The 20,258-nt window shown below is 25.8% G+C and overlaps 1 protein-coding gene and 5 non-coding genes across 7 annotated transcripts; 1 reads left to right on the top strand and 5 right to left on the bottom strand.

Annotated features, from left to right (window-relative positions):
* Positions 1–92: 92 nt before the first annotated feature.
* On the bottom strand, positions 93–165 carry Trnav-aac (transfer RNA valine (anticodon AAC)). The gene has a single exon. It is a non-coding gene; the product is annotated as a tRNA-Val (tRNA).
* Positions 166–945: 780 nt separating this feature from the next.
* Trnav-aac (transfer RNA valine (anticodon AAC)) lies at positions 946–1,018 on the bottom strand. The gene has a single exon. It is a non-coding gene; the product is annotated as a tRNA-Val (tRNA).
* Positions 1,019–2,295: 1,277 nt separating this feature from the next.
* Positions 2,296–2,368, bottom strand: Trnav-aac (transfer RNA valine (anticodon AAC)). Its single transcript has one exon. It is a non-coding gene; the product is annotated as a tRNA-Val (tRNA).
* Positions 2,369–2,823: 455 nt separating this feature from the next.
* Positions 2,824–2,896, bottom strand: Trnav-aac (transfer RNA valine (anticodon AAC)). The gene has a single exon. It is a non-coding gene; the product is annotated as a tRNA-Val (tRNA).
* Positions 2,897–3,349: 453 nt separating this feature from the next.
* On the bottom strand, positions 3,350–3,422 carry Trnav-aac (transfer RNA valine (anticodon AAC)). The gene has a single exon. It is a non-coding gene; the product is annotated as a tRNA-Val (tRNA).
* Positions 3,423–6,812: 3,390 nt separating this feature from the next.
* On the top strand, positions 6,813–8,867 carry LOC126555848 (uncharacterized). Of its 2 annotated transcripts, none has more exons than XM_050210756.1 (3): positions 6,813–7,017; positions 7,209–7,424; positions 7,906–8,867. In XM_050210756.1, the coding sequence occupies exons 2-3, from the start codon at positions 7,209–7,211 to the stop codon at positions 8,755–8,757; spliced, it is 1,068 nt and encodes a 355-aa protein (XP_050066713.1). In that variant the 5' UTR covers positions 6,813–7,017; the 3' UTR covers positions 8,758–8,867. The 2 variants fall into 2 exon arrangements, with proteins under 2 accessions (XP_050066713.1, XP_050066711.1); XM_050210754.1 differs by having other exon boundaries at positions 6,815–7,017; positions 7,193–7,424.
* The last annotated feature ends 11,391 nt before the right edge of the window (positions 8,868–20,258 follow it).

Raw genomic sequence — 20,258 nt, 5'->3', positions numbered from 1 at the left:
TTTTAATTGTAAGCTAACTAACAAAACAATTGGGTGATACATATGTTTTGTTTCGTGTTGAAAATATTTGGAAAAAATTGCAAAAAAGTAACTGTTTCCGCCCAGGATCGAACTGGGGACCTTCTGCGTGTTAGGCAGATGTGATAACCGCTACACCACGGAAACGTATGAGAAGATAGTAAAAATGTATTTATATTAGGTAATACAAACAATTATAAAAATGTGACAAGCTGTATTATATACCTAGTATAATACTATTACATTGCAGACAATTATTTTTTTTTTATAATATTATGGAATTATTATATTATATTGTTATTATTATTCAAAATAATTTGTGTGATTAAATTTTAAATAATAGATGTGTACAACATTGTGTACAGTGTAGGTATAATTCATAATATGTAATACAATTGTATGGCTTTCCGTGATCCTCGTACATTTTTTAAAATTCTCTTTCAAAGGTCAATTATTTTTTTAAATATACTACAGAGATTCGAGTATCGGGTTATTATTATTTGTCTACAGTTTGTGTTTTTATAATTAAAATCATAATTTCTTACGAAGAAAACGCTTATATATAATTGCGTACCCATTTTATTATTTATTTTAAAATAAATTGTACCTACGAAATTATTTTGTGATTAACAATGAGATAATAATTAAGTTTTTTGATCCTAAAGAACAATATTATAGTGTTCTAAAATGTGATATAGGTAATAATATATGTATAAAATATTACACTTGATATATTATGGAATTGAAATATAAGTTATATAAATTCCGAATTATCTATAAACATACGCGTCACTCGTTTATACCTTTTGTTTGGTATCAGTAAAATAAAAAAAAAGTAGATAAAATTTTTATTGTGTTCTGTGTGGCGTGATTATTATGTGTTTGAAACACATATAATAATATTATGTAAAACATGTAAAAGATGAATGTTTCCGCCCAGGATCGAACTGGGGACCTTCTGCGTGTTAGGCAGATGTGATAACCGCTACACCACGGAAACGATGAAACTTTCTCACAATTTTTTAGCCAATTAAAATTTTCAATAAAAAATATAACAAACGTTCATACTATATAGGAAAGTTTTATTCATCAACACTTCACTGTATTATAATATTATATAACTTACAAAGTAGAATTGTTATTTATTTTACTGTTGTTCGTCTGACAAAACGATATTTGTATATCTATATAATTTCTGATTAAATTATTATCATATACTTCCATTAAAAATATTTCTTAATAATTGAGCTTTAAAGCTAAAAAAAAAATGTTGAAAATAAAAGGGTGGAGAAAAATAAGGTAACCACTCTGCTGTACAGTAAGTGTCGAGCGTAGGTGGTACTCGTTGTCGTTGAATAAGTGTCTATACCTAATGTTAATTCTGTAGTTATAAAACTGAATTCAATGATAAATAAATACCTACATGGCTACATACCATTGTATACGAATAACTAAGCTGGGCGAAGACAGTCTGTCTGCCTATATTAATGAGTACTTATATTTTGTGATGTATGTTTATTGGTATTATTATAGTAATTAATTTTAATATTATTAATGTGATACATACCGTAGTTGAATTATTTTTTCCGGAAAACGTGTATGTGCCTGTGTAGATTGCAATTTGTATTGTATTCAAAATATTTTTCTCTTTTTATACTATAATTATAAAAACTAACTGATTTTAATTTTTAAGTTATTTTAAATATCTTATATTTTCATTAAACATTAAAAAAAAAAAACAATATTATCGAACAGTTGTTTTAATACTTACATACCTATACATACTATTGTATTGTTTTCCTTAACTAATATTTAATTCCCACATGCTTAAGAATAACGTTTACGCTTTTTAAAACTTTTTGAAATTTAAATAAAGTGTATTATTATTATTTTTATTTATCTATCAAGTATTTTCAAAACTTAAAATATTAAAAATAAATTTAAAAACTAAATTTAGTTTTTCCATAAGTCATCATCACCATTATCATTTATTTTGTATGTTAATTGGAAAAAACATATTTATTTAAACTTATACAATTATTAATATGTTAATATCTAATTTATAATTCATTTAATTAATTTTTATTTTTATTGATTATAACTTTTTTTTATAATGATTAGGTATTAATAGGTAGGTATAATAACAAATAATTTTTAAATTCAATTTAAAATAATTGTATTGTAGTGTATCAGAAGACAGTTTAGTTTAAGTTTGTACGGGGCGCTGGGGCTAAATATGAGCTTATGTGTGTAAAAAAAAAACATATAAAAGATAATTGTTTCCGCCCAGGATCGAACTGGGGACCTTCTGCGTGTTAGGCAGATGTGATAACCGCTACACCACGGAAACGATGAAACTTTCTCGCAATTTCTTAATCAATTCAAATTTTTAACAAAAAGTAAAAAAAAGTCACTCGCTACACTTTCGATTTAATTCATTTAAATTGTATTTTGATACCATATAGTATAACTATAAGAGATTGGTATATTATGTTTTGTGAAGAGCCAAGACTAAGGAAGTTTACGAAATTATTTTGCGATTGTCAATGAGATAATAATCTATCTTTTTGACCCTAAAGAATAATATGTTTTAACATGTGGTATATAGGTAATATACAATATTACACTTGATATGTAATTTAAATACAATAATATAAATTTGGAATTCTCTATAAACATACGCGTTACTCGTTTATACTTTTTGTTTGGTTTCAGCAAAATAAAAAAAAAGTAGACAACAATTATTATATTATTGTGTTCTGTGTGGCGTGATCATTATGTGTTTGAAAACATGTAAAAGATTAATGTTTCCGCCCAGGATCGAACTGGGGACCTTCTGCGTGTTAGGCAGATGTGATAACCGCTACACCACGGAAACGATGAAACTTTCTTGCAATTTTTTAATCAATTCAAATTTTTAAAAAAAAGTAAAAAAAAGTCACTCGCTACACTTTCGATTTAATTTTTTTGAATTGTATTTTGATACCAACAATTAGTATAACTATAAGATATTGGTATATTATGTTTTGTAAAGAGCCAAGACTAGGAAGTAGGTATACGAAATTATTTTGCGATTGTCAATGAAATAATAATCTATCTTTTTGATCCTAAAGAATAATATGTTTTAACATGTGGTATATAGGTAATATACAATATTACACTTAATATGTAATTTAAATACAATAATATAAATTTGGAATTCTCTATAAACATACGCGTTACTCGTTTATACTTTCTGTTTGGTTTCAGCAAAATAAAAAAAAAGTACAATTATGTTATTGTGTTCTGTGTGGCGTGATCATAATGTGTTTGAAAACATGTAAAAGATTAATGTTTCCGCCCAGGATCGAACTGGGGACCTTCTGCGTGTTAGGCAGATGTGATAACCGCTACACCACGGAAACGATGAAACTTTCTTGCAATTTTTTAATCAATAAATTCATTGCTATGAGAATTTAAAAATATTAGTTATAAAGATAAGTCTATTTTATTATGATATTTAATTTTATATTTTGTAAATAGATAACAATTAATGTTTTTAAATATCATGTTGTATTATACCTAAAACATCATCAACATGATGATACTTAATAATACTGAATAAAGTTTTATAGAAATTTCGCAAAAATACTGACATTATAATTAAATTTAATGGAAAATGTATTTATGTTTTCCAAAGATACTAAAGAATTCTGATAAATTGTTTTAAATCTCAATAAATCTCAAAAAAATAATAATATTAGTTGATATAAAAACCGTTTTAACTTATTTTTTTATTTTAAATAAATACATACCTATATATCCTATATATATTATATTAGTTACCAAATCACTCGAATTCATCAAAACATGTAATAATATCAGAAATCTATACAAATATATCTAAGAAAACGAATACTGAATCATATCTATTGATATAAATATGAATTGTAAGTATATATAATGGTAATACTTTTACGAATGTATTCCCTAAGTTATTACATATTCCAGTTATTCATTTTTAAAAACGAGAATGAACTGTTGGCCTCTATACCATTGTTTTAATCCTTAATATTATTGTGTTTTGTTATATTGCGGTGATCGCAGTCGACCGGAAAATACGCTTTCCCCTTCCAGCATTTAAGTGCGTTTTTTCTTTATTATTTAAAACGTAAAATTTTACGCGTCGTATTGTCTCTCACGTACCTCCCTATATATTTTATCGTCAAGTGATAAAATATATTCACTTGCGCTATATCGCTTTGTTAAAAATAAAAAGTCGATAAATTTATGAAAGTACAACCTTATATATTTTATACAAAATAATATGTCGTATGTCCCAAATATGTCGCTCACGTAGTCGCGTATAAAATAATACTGCAATTCATTATTCGTTAAGTCGTTCAGTATAATGATGAATGCCGATCAATGATTATGTAAATAATATTATCATAGTATTGTATCATTTTAATACGATAAAAAAAAACAATTTTATATGCTCACATAATATTATTATAATCGCATATTTGTTGATTTTTAAGGGACATTTTTCACTAACTTTTATATTAACTTTTTTTGAGCAATATTTTGTGCAACATTTTGTTTGTTATTATTCTTATGTTAAAATACATTGCGTTTGAATTTAGAGAAAACAATTCCTTAAATATTCTCATCTAAACTGTTTAAAAAAATTTAATTTAAAAATTAGCTATGGCAAGTGACATAGCCTGTTATGTTTGAAATTCATCGATTGGCAGCTGTTCTACAGCTATTTGACGTCTGTGTAATTGGCCCAGAAGTAGTAAAATTTATTGTTCGCACGTTTAAAAATCACTCTCACATATCAGCTCACCGTTGTTTTCATTGACGTTTGATTTGATTTCAGTTTTATTCATATGGCTATTTCTTAAATATAAACTCTAGTTAAGTTTTACATATTACATAGTTCTTTTAACGGTAACTTTATATTCGGTAATTATTTTTACTTTAAATATAAATTCATGATTTTTCACAAAAACATAAATGCAATGTGTTATAAGTTATAACAACGTAATCCTGCTTAAAATAAATGTAAATCATAATTATTTAAATTGCTCAACTAGTATGTAATTATTACAATAATTTTCATGTTATATAGCTAGAATGAATAATAAAATATATTTTACATATTTTACACGTGAGATGGGTTTCGTCTTATTCAAGAAATATCTGACTAGGGGTCCTAAATTATTATTCCACGCGAGACAGGATTCCATATTATTTAGATTCCAAATAATAAATTAGATTTTACTTTAGTGTAGGTATAAATGGTAACTTATTTTAACTTGAAACACAATTTTTTTAAGTTTTATGATTTTTTTTTTGTACAATTTTAAACCCGTAGATATACTAATGTTTTAAATTCATTTTTTAATTTTAAATTATCAACGGTTTTATTATGTTCTTATTAGAACAATATAAAAATATAACATTCACATTTTTGAAGTACATTTTATAAAAGGTTGCTTTTCGATCAAAAATCCGGTGTTTACGGTTAAAATAATCATTTTTTTTTTTTAATATATTTTTTTTTAATTTAAAATAAATGTTAAGCAGAGTAGGAGTTAATTTAGCACGAATGTTGACCGCATTAACCTGTATATGACCTATGTTAGTGGATGTCAGTTTAAGTATAAAATATTCGGATATTACAATGGCGATAGCTGTCATTCACATACTACTCGTTTGACCAGAGTGAATAGTACTTTTTTAACTGTAGTGTACTTAATTGTTTTGACGGGTTTGATGAAATCTGATAAGTATAGTGATAACTGAAACCGTCGTGTTGAGTTATTTAATTTATTTTAATGTATGGTAATACTCAAATATTTCACATTCGAATTACTGATAAGTATTTAGTATATTCATCAGTGAAGTGACTACTCAATTGCAGGGTGATGGTTGTGTTATAGTATACAAATGTTGTATACAGAAAACAGCTTCACAACCGAACACAGACATCGATTTTGATTGACAAACTATGGTATCCAAAACACAATTTACTGTAGTTTGGATTCAATCATTCTAAATAATTGTGCTGCAGCGATTTGTTCTATAAAAATCACAAAAATAACAAACTGCAATATTTTATAATAAAAAAAAACTTATAAAAAATTCAACTTTTATAGCGTATGTTTAAAAATGTAATACAATATTCATCATGAGTATTTCATATTGGAACTAAAAAATCCAAAAATATGCAACACAATTGTTTTTTGATTTGAACATTTATAATTTAAATGGAATTGTGTATTTAAACAATGAATAAAGATATTAATTATTTTATTAAAAATCAAAAAAAAAATAATCGCTGGGACTTAAAATTTTTACATACATTATATTGTTATTAATTTTACCATACCTAACGACATCTTCAAAATAGTAAGTTAATTTATTTTAAGATATATTATCTATTTATACTACAAACCTGTGTTCACATAATGTTTTACGGCATTTAAAGCAAGGTAGGTATACATTGTTCTCAATTTCAAAGTTAATATCAGTTAACGGTAATATAATATAGTATAATTAATATATATATATATATTAAAATAATAATTAAATACTAATTATGAAACCTCTGTACAAAATTTGAAGTCTCTCTATACCCAGCGGTTTGGTCTGTGCGTTGATGAGTGAATCGGAGCGGTCTCCTATTTGTATATAAATAAACAATTAATAGATGCGTACATATTGTTACTAAGTTAATGTTTTGTTACGTAATATTTTAATACACTGGCTTAAATGCATATTGACGATTTTCACAAAATAATACATATTGTTTACTTATAACTAAGTAACTAAATGATATAAAGAATTCATAATTTATATTTGCATTTCACATTTGACGAGATATTCATAAAATATAATTTTGATTAATCATATTTAATTCGAGTATCTACTTTTCATTGTTTATTAAAAGTTTGTGGCATTTATCAAACCTATTCTAATAGCAAGCAATATTGAACAATTGTTTAAATTGTGAGTATATATTTAATTATTTTAAGAGTGTGTTTTTCAAAAATCAAACTCGCCTAGATATGATTTATTACGTTAATCATTTATACAGAGATAATTACTAAAATGTATTATTTAATTTTATACTTTTTTCAATTAAATCGAAAATTGTATTTGTTTGAATGTGCCATTTCAATAGTCTTGATTTATCCAAGATGAAGGTTTGGAATTCCGTTCCAAAAGCAGGGACATGGACGGCAGCATCGTGTATGTTTATTCAACGGTTCTTAGAAATCGTTTCTATATTCCTACTAGACAACCAACACGTCATCATGTGTCTCACCGTCTCGTTTATGACTAGCTGGACAATAATATTATATTCCACGACCAACATTTGGCTGCTATACGTGGCACGTCTGATCACCGGATCCGTGAGTATATCTAACATAATATCTAATATAAATTATAGAGTGTAATATTGAATACAACTCATGGCAATACTACAATTTCAAAATATACACTTGTACACACTCAATGGTGAATACTGTAATTTTTTGAGGCATTTGATACATTTTACTTTGATGCGCTATCCGTATAAAAATTAATAACTATTATGTAGGTAATGTGATGTAATAATATTATGAAAAAGAATTTTTTTTTAATAAACACACGCAAGCATCGATATTGTATACACGAATCGCTGTATTATATTTTTTTATTTTTTATTATGTATTTTCGTTTGTTATTTTATATTTTTATAATAACTATAATAATATGATCACAATAACATTAGCTATCAAAATAATATTTTATATTTTATAAAATCATATACATTGTTAAAGGCAAAATTAATAGTATAAGTATAAAGTTTGGATATCTTACTTAAGTTATATTAAATAATTTACGTCACAGGTCATATTAATTTTCACGTCTTCATTACCGGTGGAAATGGTCGGTCGGCGAGAATTTTTATTGATATCCGATTTCGTCATGGCCCTGTGTCTCGGCACTCTGGGCTTTTATTTCTGGCAGCAGGGACATGAAGTTGACGTCTCATCGTACAACCTCATACCTTTTATCAGTCTCGGAACGTACATTTTTATGTGCACACTGGGATCCGATCCAATACCAAGAGTTATGATCAGGAATGTGCTCAATCCAGAACGCATAGGTTTTGCGATCGGAATCGTGTGCTTGTGCGCTTCACTCGTCCAACTCTGCGTCGTCAAGACGTACCAAGTATTGCTTGATACAACTCGTGGTTACGAGCTCACGGACATGGAGACTTTTAAACGTCGTTTCGCCGCCGTTTTTCCGCCGTCGGGCGTTCCGGACTCACCCAAGTCCCTCGAAGTCGCTGTCTCCGACGCGCCTCGGACAATTGACGAGCACCTCCCGGCGCTCGAGGACGCCGTCCGGTCACTCTCGGCCGAGTTCGCGCCATTCACGTTTAACCACGTGCTAACAAACCGGGCGCCAATAGTTCAAGCACCAACAAACCAGGCGCCAACAGTTCAAGCGCCAAAAGTTCAAGCGCCAACAAGTCGCGCACCGCCAATTGACACCTCTGCACCAACCCGTACAGTCCCCAAGTCGTGGTGTTACTATCACACTCGGTTCGGCAAAGACGCGCATAAGTGCTCAAGCGACCTTTGTACGTTTTATCCCAAAATATCGACTAAAAATAAAACATTTAAGAAGTCATATACGTCTGGTAACCCATCGAAACTTAACTACCGATACAATACTTGGACAGATTTTTAGAATTCTCAGACTTAAAAATACTTTTCCGGGTTTTCTTTCTTCAATACTAAATTGATATCTATATTGTAAATTGTTATATTAATAAAACAAAACTTATCAAGAAAATATAATTTTTAACTTTTTTGTGAACTGTGAAATGTCAAATTTAACCATAATCATTTTTGATATTTGATAACAATTCAAATCGTTGTATTTTTGGTTCGTTTAATATTGGTTTAAAAAAGCACCAAAATGGCCTCGAAAACTCGCGCGCCACCAATTCAAGACTCTGCACAAACCCGTACAGTCACCCCGTCGTGGTGTTACTACCACCTTCGGTTCGGTAAAGACGCGCAGAAGTGCTCAAGCGACCTGTCACCTGTGTACGTTTTCACCAAACATATTGACTCAAAATCAAACACTTAATAAATTACATAAGTCTGATAAACCAACAAAATTTACCTACCATTACTCTACTTGGACAGATTTTTAGTATTTTCAGACCTTATATAAATAAATAAATTACATAAATCAGTGCAAACCACTACACATTAAATTTTTCAAAAAAAAAAAAAATATCAATATCGATAATATTTTTTACTGTGAGGATAAGTAAATATGAATAGGAAAGATATTTCTATAAATGATATCGATTGAACCATTTGAATCGTAGAGTAATAATATGTATAATTTGTATTGGTAGTGTAGTTATTTAAATCGACTACTCATGGGCAATTCAATACCCACTAACTGTTTGACTTGCACCCGCACCATTTAGTGGTCCGATTTTTCCGATTTTTATTTCATTTTACGGTCAAGATACTACGTTATCACTACGAACTATTTTGACAACATACTATCACTTAGCTTAGTGCCACATTCCATCAAGAGATGTATAGTCAGAAAAAAATAAAAACAAGAAAACTTAAATTTTATTTTTACGATTAAATTTTAAATAATATATTATTGAAACTAACCAGTATTAATTAAACTTATATTCTAAATATATACGTAACGCTGCAATATTTTTCAAACTTCAGATTTTTATCTATATTAAGTGTGCGTTATAACATATCTAATTGTATGTAACTTGGAGTGCCCAAGGGTAGTGAAAGGTACATATATATATACATATATAATACATTGGTTGTTTTTCCACTTGGGGCAAAAACGACTAAATATAAATGTATCAACACATAAATCAGGTTGTTAAGTAACCATTTATAAACCAATATTATAAACGTAATCATAAAATCCTAAATTGAGCAACCCTTTAAAAAGTGAATTTTGAAAAATCCTTTCTTAATGCCCCGCTACACTGCTTAAGGAACCTCTGTACGAAATCTGAAGTCTCTATACCCAGTGGTTTGGTCTAGGCGTTGATGAATGAATCTGAGCGGTCTCCAATATGTATATAAATAAACAATTCATAGATGCACACAATATGTTACTATATTATTTTTATGTTACGCAATATTTTAATACGCTGGCTTAAATGCATGTTGACGATTTTCACAAAATATACATATTGTTTACTTAAAACTAAGATACTAAATAATATAAAGATTTCATCATTTATATTTGCATTTCACATTTGACGTGGTATTCATAAAATATAATTTTGATTAATAATATTTAATTCGAGTATCTACTTTTTATTGATTATTAAAAGTTTGTGACATTCATCAATCCTATTCTTATAGCAAGCAATATTGGACAGTTGTTTAAATTGTAAGTATATATTTATTTATTTCAAGAGTGTGTTTTTAAATTCGTTTAAACTTTACGTAATTTAACATTCCGTAAAAATACGGTTTATATAATATCTCCGTAATGTAATGGTCCGTTCTATTATTTTCCGTGACTTTACACGTGTCCCGGAAAATAGAAAACAAAATCAAAATCAAAATAAATTTATTTTACTAAAAAAAAAACAACTCAAAGAAGTCTTCTTTTAATAAATATTTATGTTATGTTTAATTCAATTAATTCAATCACCTAAAGTTAAATACGTATAAAGCTTAACTTGTAACTAATTAATTATAATCGTGTATGTTTCAAATTGAATTTATATATTACTAGCTGATCCGATAGTGCTAATATTACGTCGAATCCACAATATAATTATGTGTGTGTGAGTGTGTTAAAGATTCATTGAAAACATGTATTTATAGGCTGTGAAAATAATTATATTTTTTTTTATTATTATTAGCACCTCCTTGTATACTACATTGGTTGTTCTTCCACTTGCTGCAAGAATGACTAAATGTAAATGTATCAACACATAAATCAGGTTGTTATAGTAACAATTTTATAAATAAAAATTATAAACGTAAAATTCCATCATAAATCACAAAATCCCCAATTGAGCAACCCTTTAAAATGCGAATTTTGAAAAATTCTTAATTAGTGCGCCTCTACATAGCTTAAATAAGAAATTCAATAATCTTTGCAAAAAAAAAAATATATATATATATATTAATATATATACAACAATGTATCTACCTACGTCCTACCGTAATATTAAAATAAAAATAAACTACTTTAATAGCTATGTACTTATATCAAAAAACATACCATGATATAAAAACTCAGCGATATAGGCTAACAAATTGTCTCTGCTTAGAATTGTTTATCTTTTACAACGATATACCATTGAGTTCAAATTTAACACCCCTTTTAAAGTGACCTATTTGATACCTAATGTTCAGTGTAGCGGTATTTGTCTACCTTTTATATTTTTCAAGAATGTATAATATTTTCTGGACCTTGAGTTTTTTTTTAATTCATTCAAACCCTTTAAGAAACTAATGGTCGATTTTAATAATATGTTTATATGATGTTGATGACTATATGTGATTGTAGAGAACTAAAGCTACTGTACTTCACATTTGGTTAATACTATGGTGGAAACCAAGTCCTCTCTGAAGTTTATAAATTAATTTGTGAAATAACTTCATAAACTATTATTGTACTTGAATGAGTGATCAACTTTAAGTAATAGTTATTATAAATCAATGGAGCCATATGAAATCATCATTATTAGTTAGTTAAATTTCATTAATATTATAACATTTATATATATTGTAAAGAAGTGATGACGCTTATAAGATTGATATGTGGAATGATTATAATAGTGGACAGAATAAGATATTAAGATATGAATTTATTAGGAGTAGTGCAGGACAAAATAAAGGACAATAATGGGTTGAGATTGTTTAGTCATGTTATGAGGGTTGTATAGTGCATGTTAATATTACGTCCGGTAAAATTGTCTTATGTTAATTACAGTACTTGAACTGTAAGAAAAATACAAAACTGTTTTGTTTACCTATACTAATAAGGCATGTTTTATTTTTTTAAGCGAAATTACAATGCTGTTAATTGTTCGTTCTACATACGTTGCAGTAACTATAGAAGTGTGTACTATATTACGTATATTATACTCGTATTTTAACGTTACTATAGTTTTATAAATATAGGGTCATAAGGGTTATTATTTTTTAATTATTATTATATTAAAACATTTAATTATCTTTTGACTAAAAACTATTTCTTATCTTTAGACTTAAGAGTATGATTACTTAAGGTTAATAACAAAGATTCATCCGACACATCACATCTGAACAATACGAAGATAATTAATTATTAGTTATTACTTATAAAAAAAGGATTTTTTTTTATGATGGTGAACTTAATACTTTTTGTAATTCGATATTTTGATTTTTAAAAAATATTATAGTGAGTTGTATAATAATGATTCCTTTTAGGAAAGTCTTAAAGTACAAGTAATTACAAGCTAGTTGCTATATTATTTTATAGTTCAAAGTTATAAGATCAAAAAATGAAAATTGGGTTTTGCACTTAAACATTATACATACTATACAAGTATAGTTTTTAAGACTTTTTATAGTCTTGGACTACTTATACACGTTATATTTTTTAGTAGGTATAATTTTAGTAGTATAGGTATTATAGGTATCTCCTAATAGATATAAACGCTGTAAATTTTTACTGGTATAATGAGAGTTTATAATTTTATATGAGTGCTTATATGCACTTTATGATAATATTTTACCGGTATAACCATTATCACTTCCACTTAAAATTTCATGAATAGTTAATTATTTACTTATCTATAATTACTTGACAGGTTAGCCTATCACTATTTTATTTATTTTTTAATTTAAATTGTATAATTCTTGGAGTCAGGAAAAATGTCTGTAATATAATAATAATAAATGCTCTATAAATGACTATAATACTTATAGTCTATAGAGTATTGTATATGTGTTTTAATTTAAAATATTTCATAATTTTTTTTTAAATTTTATACATATTTATTCAACTATGCTGTGTATAATATACATATAAATTATAATTTATAACATGTATTGCGTATGGTTTATCAACTTTTACTTAAATTCGATATCGTAGACGTAGAGTTAAAAAATGCTTATCTTTTAGAAGGATTTAGAATACGTTATGCATATTACAATGATTTCGTAAAGTATAAGTCACGGAGGTAATATTCACTGCATAGTATTAATATACAATTTAGAATACATTAAAATATTGATTATCGTTTCATACAAATATTAAAAATTAAATGTAGTCGTTTATTTAAAAAAAAAATGTCAATCATAGTTATTACAGCTGGTCATCTTTATAAATTTATGTAAATTCAATTTAAAAAATATATATTATAACTATAACCGAATGTAATAAATATGCACGAATTCGATTATAGGGGATTCATTTAAGTGTCTACATTTATTATTTAAAAAAGTTCTAAATATCTTGAAAATATTTCTTTTACGTAATTTGATGTCATTTTTTAAAAAAAATATAAAAAGTATTTGAAAATAAAACAATAAACAATAAAAAAAACAATAAATTTATCATTATATTATTTAATTAACTATTAAATTTAAATTTTCTATTTTTTTTAAACATACAATTTATTTTTAATTGTATATTCTATAGAAGAGTATTCGATACATAATAAATTAAATTTCAAATAAGTAGTTATAATTAATGAAGTATTTAAAGGTTTTATGAGTGAATTAGAGTAAAACAGAGGTACCCCACAAAATGTTGGTCCACTAATCCGTTAATCAAAACTTTCAGTTCTTATAACTATTAACTTGGTAAATAAAGTACTTTACTTGAAATTTGTATTTTATAGATTAAAATACACTGAATTCTATTTTGTATAGGATTATGAAAATATTGCAATTAAAATTATTTATGTATTTTGTTGTTTAAAAAAGTAAAATCTTAATAAAAGATAACATTAAAAAATAGTAAAAAATGATTTTTTTCAGAAATGTTGTTTTGAAATTACATAAAAAACTGTAATTAAATAATTTTAAAGAAGTTCAAATTTTTCAAAATAATGCCAGAGTAGGCAAGAAAAGTATCTAGTATTGTTGAGTTTAATTTATTTTATGTAATGTTAAAAATGTATTTTTGTTTCAATAGGATATTAGATAACTTATATATTGTGACCTTGTTAAATGTCTTCTTAAAGAAAGTTCATTTTAATTTTGTTTATACAATTTTAATTGATAAACTAAATTGACGTATTAAAAAAAAAAAGTTATAATTTAACTAAAGGGATTTAAATTTAAAAAAAAAATATTTGCATTTGCCAATATTACTAAGTTTATACATTTATATATAAATAAAAAAATAAAACGATTTTCATTATGAAAAGTAAGTAGATAAAATTACTTTTTCCTATAATAGAATTAGAAAAATAAATCTTAACATGTAGAATTGCTGCACGAAAATGTGATGTCTCATTGCAATAATGCCTTGTTACTCCCCATTTATCCTACTATCCTATCATTGCTAAGCAAAAAATAATATACACTAAAAAATGCATTTTATAAAGTTAACCAAATACCTACCCAACATATCTATGTACTATAATAATAATGCACGCATAAAAAACTGAGTTTCTAGATATATTTACGAATTAAATGTTTTACAATAAACATAATATAGTTTTTACATACAATTTTTAAATTCAATTTTTCACATCAGTTATTAATCACATTACTATGGTGTTGTTATTACTTCCATTCACTATAAACTAGGATTATTTAATTTCACTGACGGCTTAACCATTTTTTCTTTAAATGAAAACATTACTTAAAATACTTAAAATGGTTAAAATTCCAAACATTTTTTTTACTGTAATATGAAAGATTATTGTTATTATTATTTAACTAAGCGTTAAAAAGTTAATTTTGTTTAGTAAAAAAAAAAAAAATAATAATACTTAGTTAAGTACAATAATTGCATACAATATACTATACTCAAAAGTACCAATTACCTATGTTGTATTTTAAATTAGTATAATATTATACTAACAACAATGTAATTCTTGTAATAAATGCAAATTTAATTTTAAATATAATTTATATCTAATCTGTTCTTTTAAATTCAAAACAATTACTATATGATTAATAGTTTCATTTTAGGATTAGATCATACGAGCTTCCGGTATTTTATTAATTTATTTGTTATTATTACTATTATTTTTTAAATATTTTGTAAATATTAAATAAAATGTTATTAATAACAGCTTTTTGAATTGAGTACTTACTATTCTGATCACATTATGTAAATGCTATTTATTTTCCCATACATTAAGCCTGAAGTACAGTATCGTATTATAAATTTCCCCTTGATGTTTGGTATAAAATTCAAAATTAATATTGTAATTATCTGACCCATCTATGCTTAAAAATTATATTATATTTTTGCATTATAGGTATTTGATTTATCAAATATTTGATTAAAACTGAAAGATTTGGTTTTTAAAAGTCATTAATAAAGTTTATTAACACAAAATTTCATATTGTTACATATTTTATTCATTAATTATGTGCATGAAGTAATACGTTTTATTAGCTTTCATCATAAAGCTTAAAGGTCAACTATTGAAATCATAATTCAAAACAAAATAAACAACCTTAAATTCAAAATTTGGATTATAACTTAAAGTTTAAACAATGTATTTTATATTGTAGTGTTTTCAAAAAGGTTAAGTGTTTTCAGTTTGTCTTATTCAATATCTACAAACCAGGTCCTATAGTAATCTACTAATTGTAAAATTTTTATTTAAAAATAATTTTAACAATTTTATAAAATTAAATTTGTTTATTAGTTACTTCTTATAGTTAAATTGATTGTCAGAAAAATTGACAATAAGAAAATATATTATTATAATTTTCTTTATAAAAACATAATTTACCGAATAATATAAACAGTTGTTTATTCAAACACATACTTTCATTATAATTAACAGCATTTATTACGATTTAATATTGTTTGATAAAACTTTAAAATGTTGATCATTTTGGTTCTGTTTAATGAGAGTTATATTTAAATTCTCTTTATTAATAATACAAGTAGTCAAAATATGTATTTTCTAGTTAACAACTAGGTACCTTTTACGTAGATATTATAATCATGCTCAATGTTTGTTTAAGGTCGATAAATTAATTTTTACAATGACGTATGAAATTCGCTTATAAATTATGATATTATTTATTAAAATATCTACATTTGATGCATGTATTCGCTGTTGACCGACTCAAGTTCAACACATAATTAATATAACATGCGCACATTATATTATAACTATTATTTAGTCATTTAACGCTTCTATCCGGCTTCGTAAACGGATATCGTTGTTGGATAGGTAATTAGGCGATTAACAACTTTGCTGTATCAATAGCTAATTGTACCGTCCCTGATAAATGTACGCCTATTTCTACGGTTATTTGTATGACAATACATTAACTATTATTTCGTATAACCTACTTATTTGTGTATCGTTAAAAGTTATAAACACGTTTAAGTTATTATTGTATTGTTATTTTATTGTTAACATCAGTAATTAAAAGGAAAATATAATAGTTTCATCGTGATGAAAAAAACCTAACTATATTTTAAATTACAAGTGAAACGATGAATGTATTGATTTTAGAATTATTTGTGTTTTTTTTTCGTGTCTGTCATCACATTTAAGGCAATAAATATGCTTCGAATTTCGACTTTGGTGGTAGTTTCTGATAGAAATTGAATCTAGTTGTTACTTTTGGGGGGACAATAAATAAATATTCCTAGTACATTTAAAAATGACTGGGGGAAAGAAATAATAACGAGTAAAAACGTAATAATTTTACGCTAGATCAGTTTCTGACAAAATATATTTCTTTATTTTGTTACAATTCAAAAAATAATAACCGTGGATTTTATTTTATTTCGCAGAATATTGAATGTATCAACTATATTATAATAATTTTTGTTAACCAATTATTTTTTTTTTTGTGTTAAAATCTTTATTTTTGGTTGGAATATAGATTTAAATAAGTATTCATAATATTATGTATTATACAAAAATATGTTTGTTTATATGTTAAGAGGTTTATTAAATAAATATTAATTAAACTATCGTTTTATTCAGGCATAATTGTTGATTCATATCTTGTATAGTGATTTGTAACTAAGAATAATTAATATAGGTACAAAAGTCTAATCCAAAACCGTGATTTATGGTCTTGTTTTAATTATTAATTTATTTAATCTTCAACATTTATTAACTATTTAACTGAGTTCAGTAATGAATATTAAATAAGAAGACTTATAAAAAATATTGGTAGTTACAACAAAGCTGATTATATTATTTATATAAATTATGAATAAAAATAAATGATTTACAATATTGTTTACTATAAGAAAATTAATTCGTAATAATGCATAATACATATATTTTTGTTATACTGAAATATTATTGTAGAAGACGATAATATTATAGTTTATTGAGGACTGGTAATCGGTGTATGATATTTTTTGCTAACATCTATAAATCACACAATACTCGTACATAGTATAATCGATCTAAACACAGAAGATATAGTATAGCACAATTGTAATTTTATTAAAATTAATAGTTATTATTGCTATTATTTGGTATGTGATGGGGGGGGGGGGGGGTGGAAAATTATTATTATAATAGTTCTATTTTATTTTTTCTTCCCAATAGTATATGCAATCCACACCGTACCTAATTTATCCATAGAAATAGTTTTGCACGGGAAAACGTGTATGCGGAGTATAAAAAAATAAAACAAATGTTGAAGTGCAAGTGTTTATAAGTTATAGAGAAAAGTAAAATTATTGAGCATTAATAGAAATTTATTTAACTTCGGAGAAATGCTCATCCTGTTATTATATCGCTAATTGTGAACAGTCGTTGAGCGAAAAATAATTATCCCGTGCAGTATTCAATACAGTAATAAATAACTAATAATAAGCTCCATTTGTTATTATTAGCTCGTAGTGGCCAATAAGCCAACGTAATTCGAGCAGGCGATAAATGGTAAACATGAAACTTGATTATTTGTTATAAGAGCGTTCACTTGAACGTGTTTACTGTACAACTGCATAGTATACTGTTGATGGGTAGAAATGACTTATAAGTATAACTGAGTTAATAAAATTACATACCAGCTTTGTACCGGTGATGTTCACTTTATGCAAATCGTTATCAATAAGCAATAAAGTCCGTTACAGCAGAAGATGATTCTTCTAATAAACTTATATCCAGTCGATTTTAAAATATCGATAAATAATATGAGGTAAACTTCGTACATCCATACAATATATACATATCTACTGCAGAGTTTTATCTTCGTGTCATCATTCCAATAGTATCCCAATAATGGAATCATTGAATCACAATTCTACGTGATCACGTTGGCCATACATCTGACATACTATACACGAAAAAAGTATGTTAAAATGTTTTCCGACCAGTTTAATATAATAATAACATTTGAAGTTTTACGTTTGGAACTAAAGTAATAAAATATATTTAGATGTCGGATTAACTTTGCATAAGAAGAGCATACTGTGTGTGAGTTGTTAAAATGTCATGACCATGACTAACACTGATAACTTCTACATAACTTTGGAAATTTAACTCCTAAACTATTAAAAATGCATTCTTAAAGAATTGTTTCTTAAAGAAATTTTAATAATATTTTAATGAAGAAAATAACTAAACAAGATAAGAAAATTGTTTTAAAGTAAATATAGTATGGTTAATTTAAACATGTCTCCGGAAATATTACTCAGTAAAGTTAGCTATCAAAGTTATCAAAAGATTGACATTTTCGATCATAGAAAAACAAAATTAGTACCATAATTCATAATTAGCATGATGAATGTGGAAGTTTTAGGCAATATAACTTATATACGAATTACCACTTATTAGTTATTATTCGCATATTATGAAAAATTAACAAAATTAAACTTCTTAAAAAAAATCGTTATCGAGTCACTTTAAGTAATAATCATTGATTCATAAATTATAAATGACTATTTATTTAATTTTAATTTTAAGTATTACCTAGTTTTTGTATACTATATAAAAATATAAATCACAAAATAGTGTAAAATGTCTATAGCTCTTAAATATGCACACCTCTGTTGTAGATTTATTTGTGATGGCACTATGTATTTCCATATTATTTTCGTCTGCAATGTATGCTATTTTCTGATTAATTAGATTAATTAAAGTCGATTCATTTACATGTTCATCGGTTATCAGAGAAAGTCTAATCAAATTTTAAATATCTATGTATAATACATATGTAATAATCATAACAAAACGAGAACGTGTGACCAAACATTATTTATTTATTCAAACAATCAGTTTCAAAATGGTTGTATTAATAGAATTATTGTTAGTAACTGTTTAGTTTATTTAAGATTGAAAAATATGTAAAAATAATTTAAAAAGTAAATTAAATAAAAACGTAAATATTTTTAGAAATGAAAATATATCAACTTTTTATTATTGTTATTATATATGTATATATTATAATTAATATAATTATCATAGTTTAATTATATTATTGTTAACTATAATGTATCTAATTACCCACCCAAAAATTAAACATTTTCCATCACTCCAATAATCGAAATCATAGAAAACTGAAATAGTACATAAAATGCATTTAACTGTCTGGAAATCAAATATTTCATTTGAAAAGAAAAATTGATCAGTAAAATATATAATAAAGTTCTATGTTCAGTAATTTGAAAGTACAGTTAAAACATAACTTTATCCATCTTGATTTCAATTGTTTGTGGCTTAAAAAAGTTGAGTGAGTTTTATCGTTTACTGCACATAAACCACTACCACGTCTAAAAGATACAAAATGATTTTGAATTGACTTAATTAGTTGTATTGAAGCTATTTTGATTAGAGACACAACTACAGAATAATTGTCAAATACCAAACCTACGTATGAGAAATATATTTCTTTCAATGCAGCGTAGATTTTGAAGTCTTAATACCATTGTGGCTTATAAAAACCGGCATAAAGAAGCTTTTTTTTGCATAACGTGTAAATACGAAAATAAAAAAAGTGTCGTACAAAATTTCATTTATTTTAGGCCTTGTGCACTGTTGTGCAGTAGGTTTGGATTGGGAA

This window comes from Aphis gossypii, chromosome 1, assembly GCF_020184175.1.
Source record: "Aphis gossypii isolate Hap1 chromosome 1, ASM2018417v2, whole genome shotgun sequence".
In the NCBI taxonomy this organism is placed as follows: Eukaryota; Metazoa; Arthropoda; class Insecta; order Hemiptera; family Aphididae; genus Aphis; species Aphis gossypii.
This window is presented reverse-complemented; position numbering and strand designations above follow the sequence as displayed.

Coding starts and splice junctions, on each gene's coding strand:
- LOC126555848 (XM_050210756.1), top strand. CDS start 7,209: ATGAAGGTTTGGAATTCCGTTCCAAAAGCAGGGACATGGACGGCAGCA. Junction 7,425..7,905: donor CACGTCTGATCACCGGATCC/GTGAGTATATCT, acceptor TTTACGTCACAG/GTCATATTAATTTTCACGTC.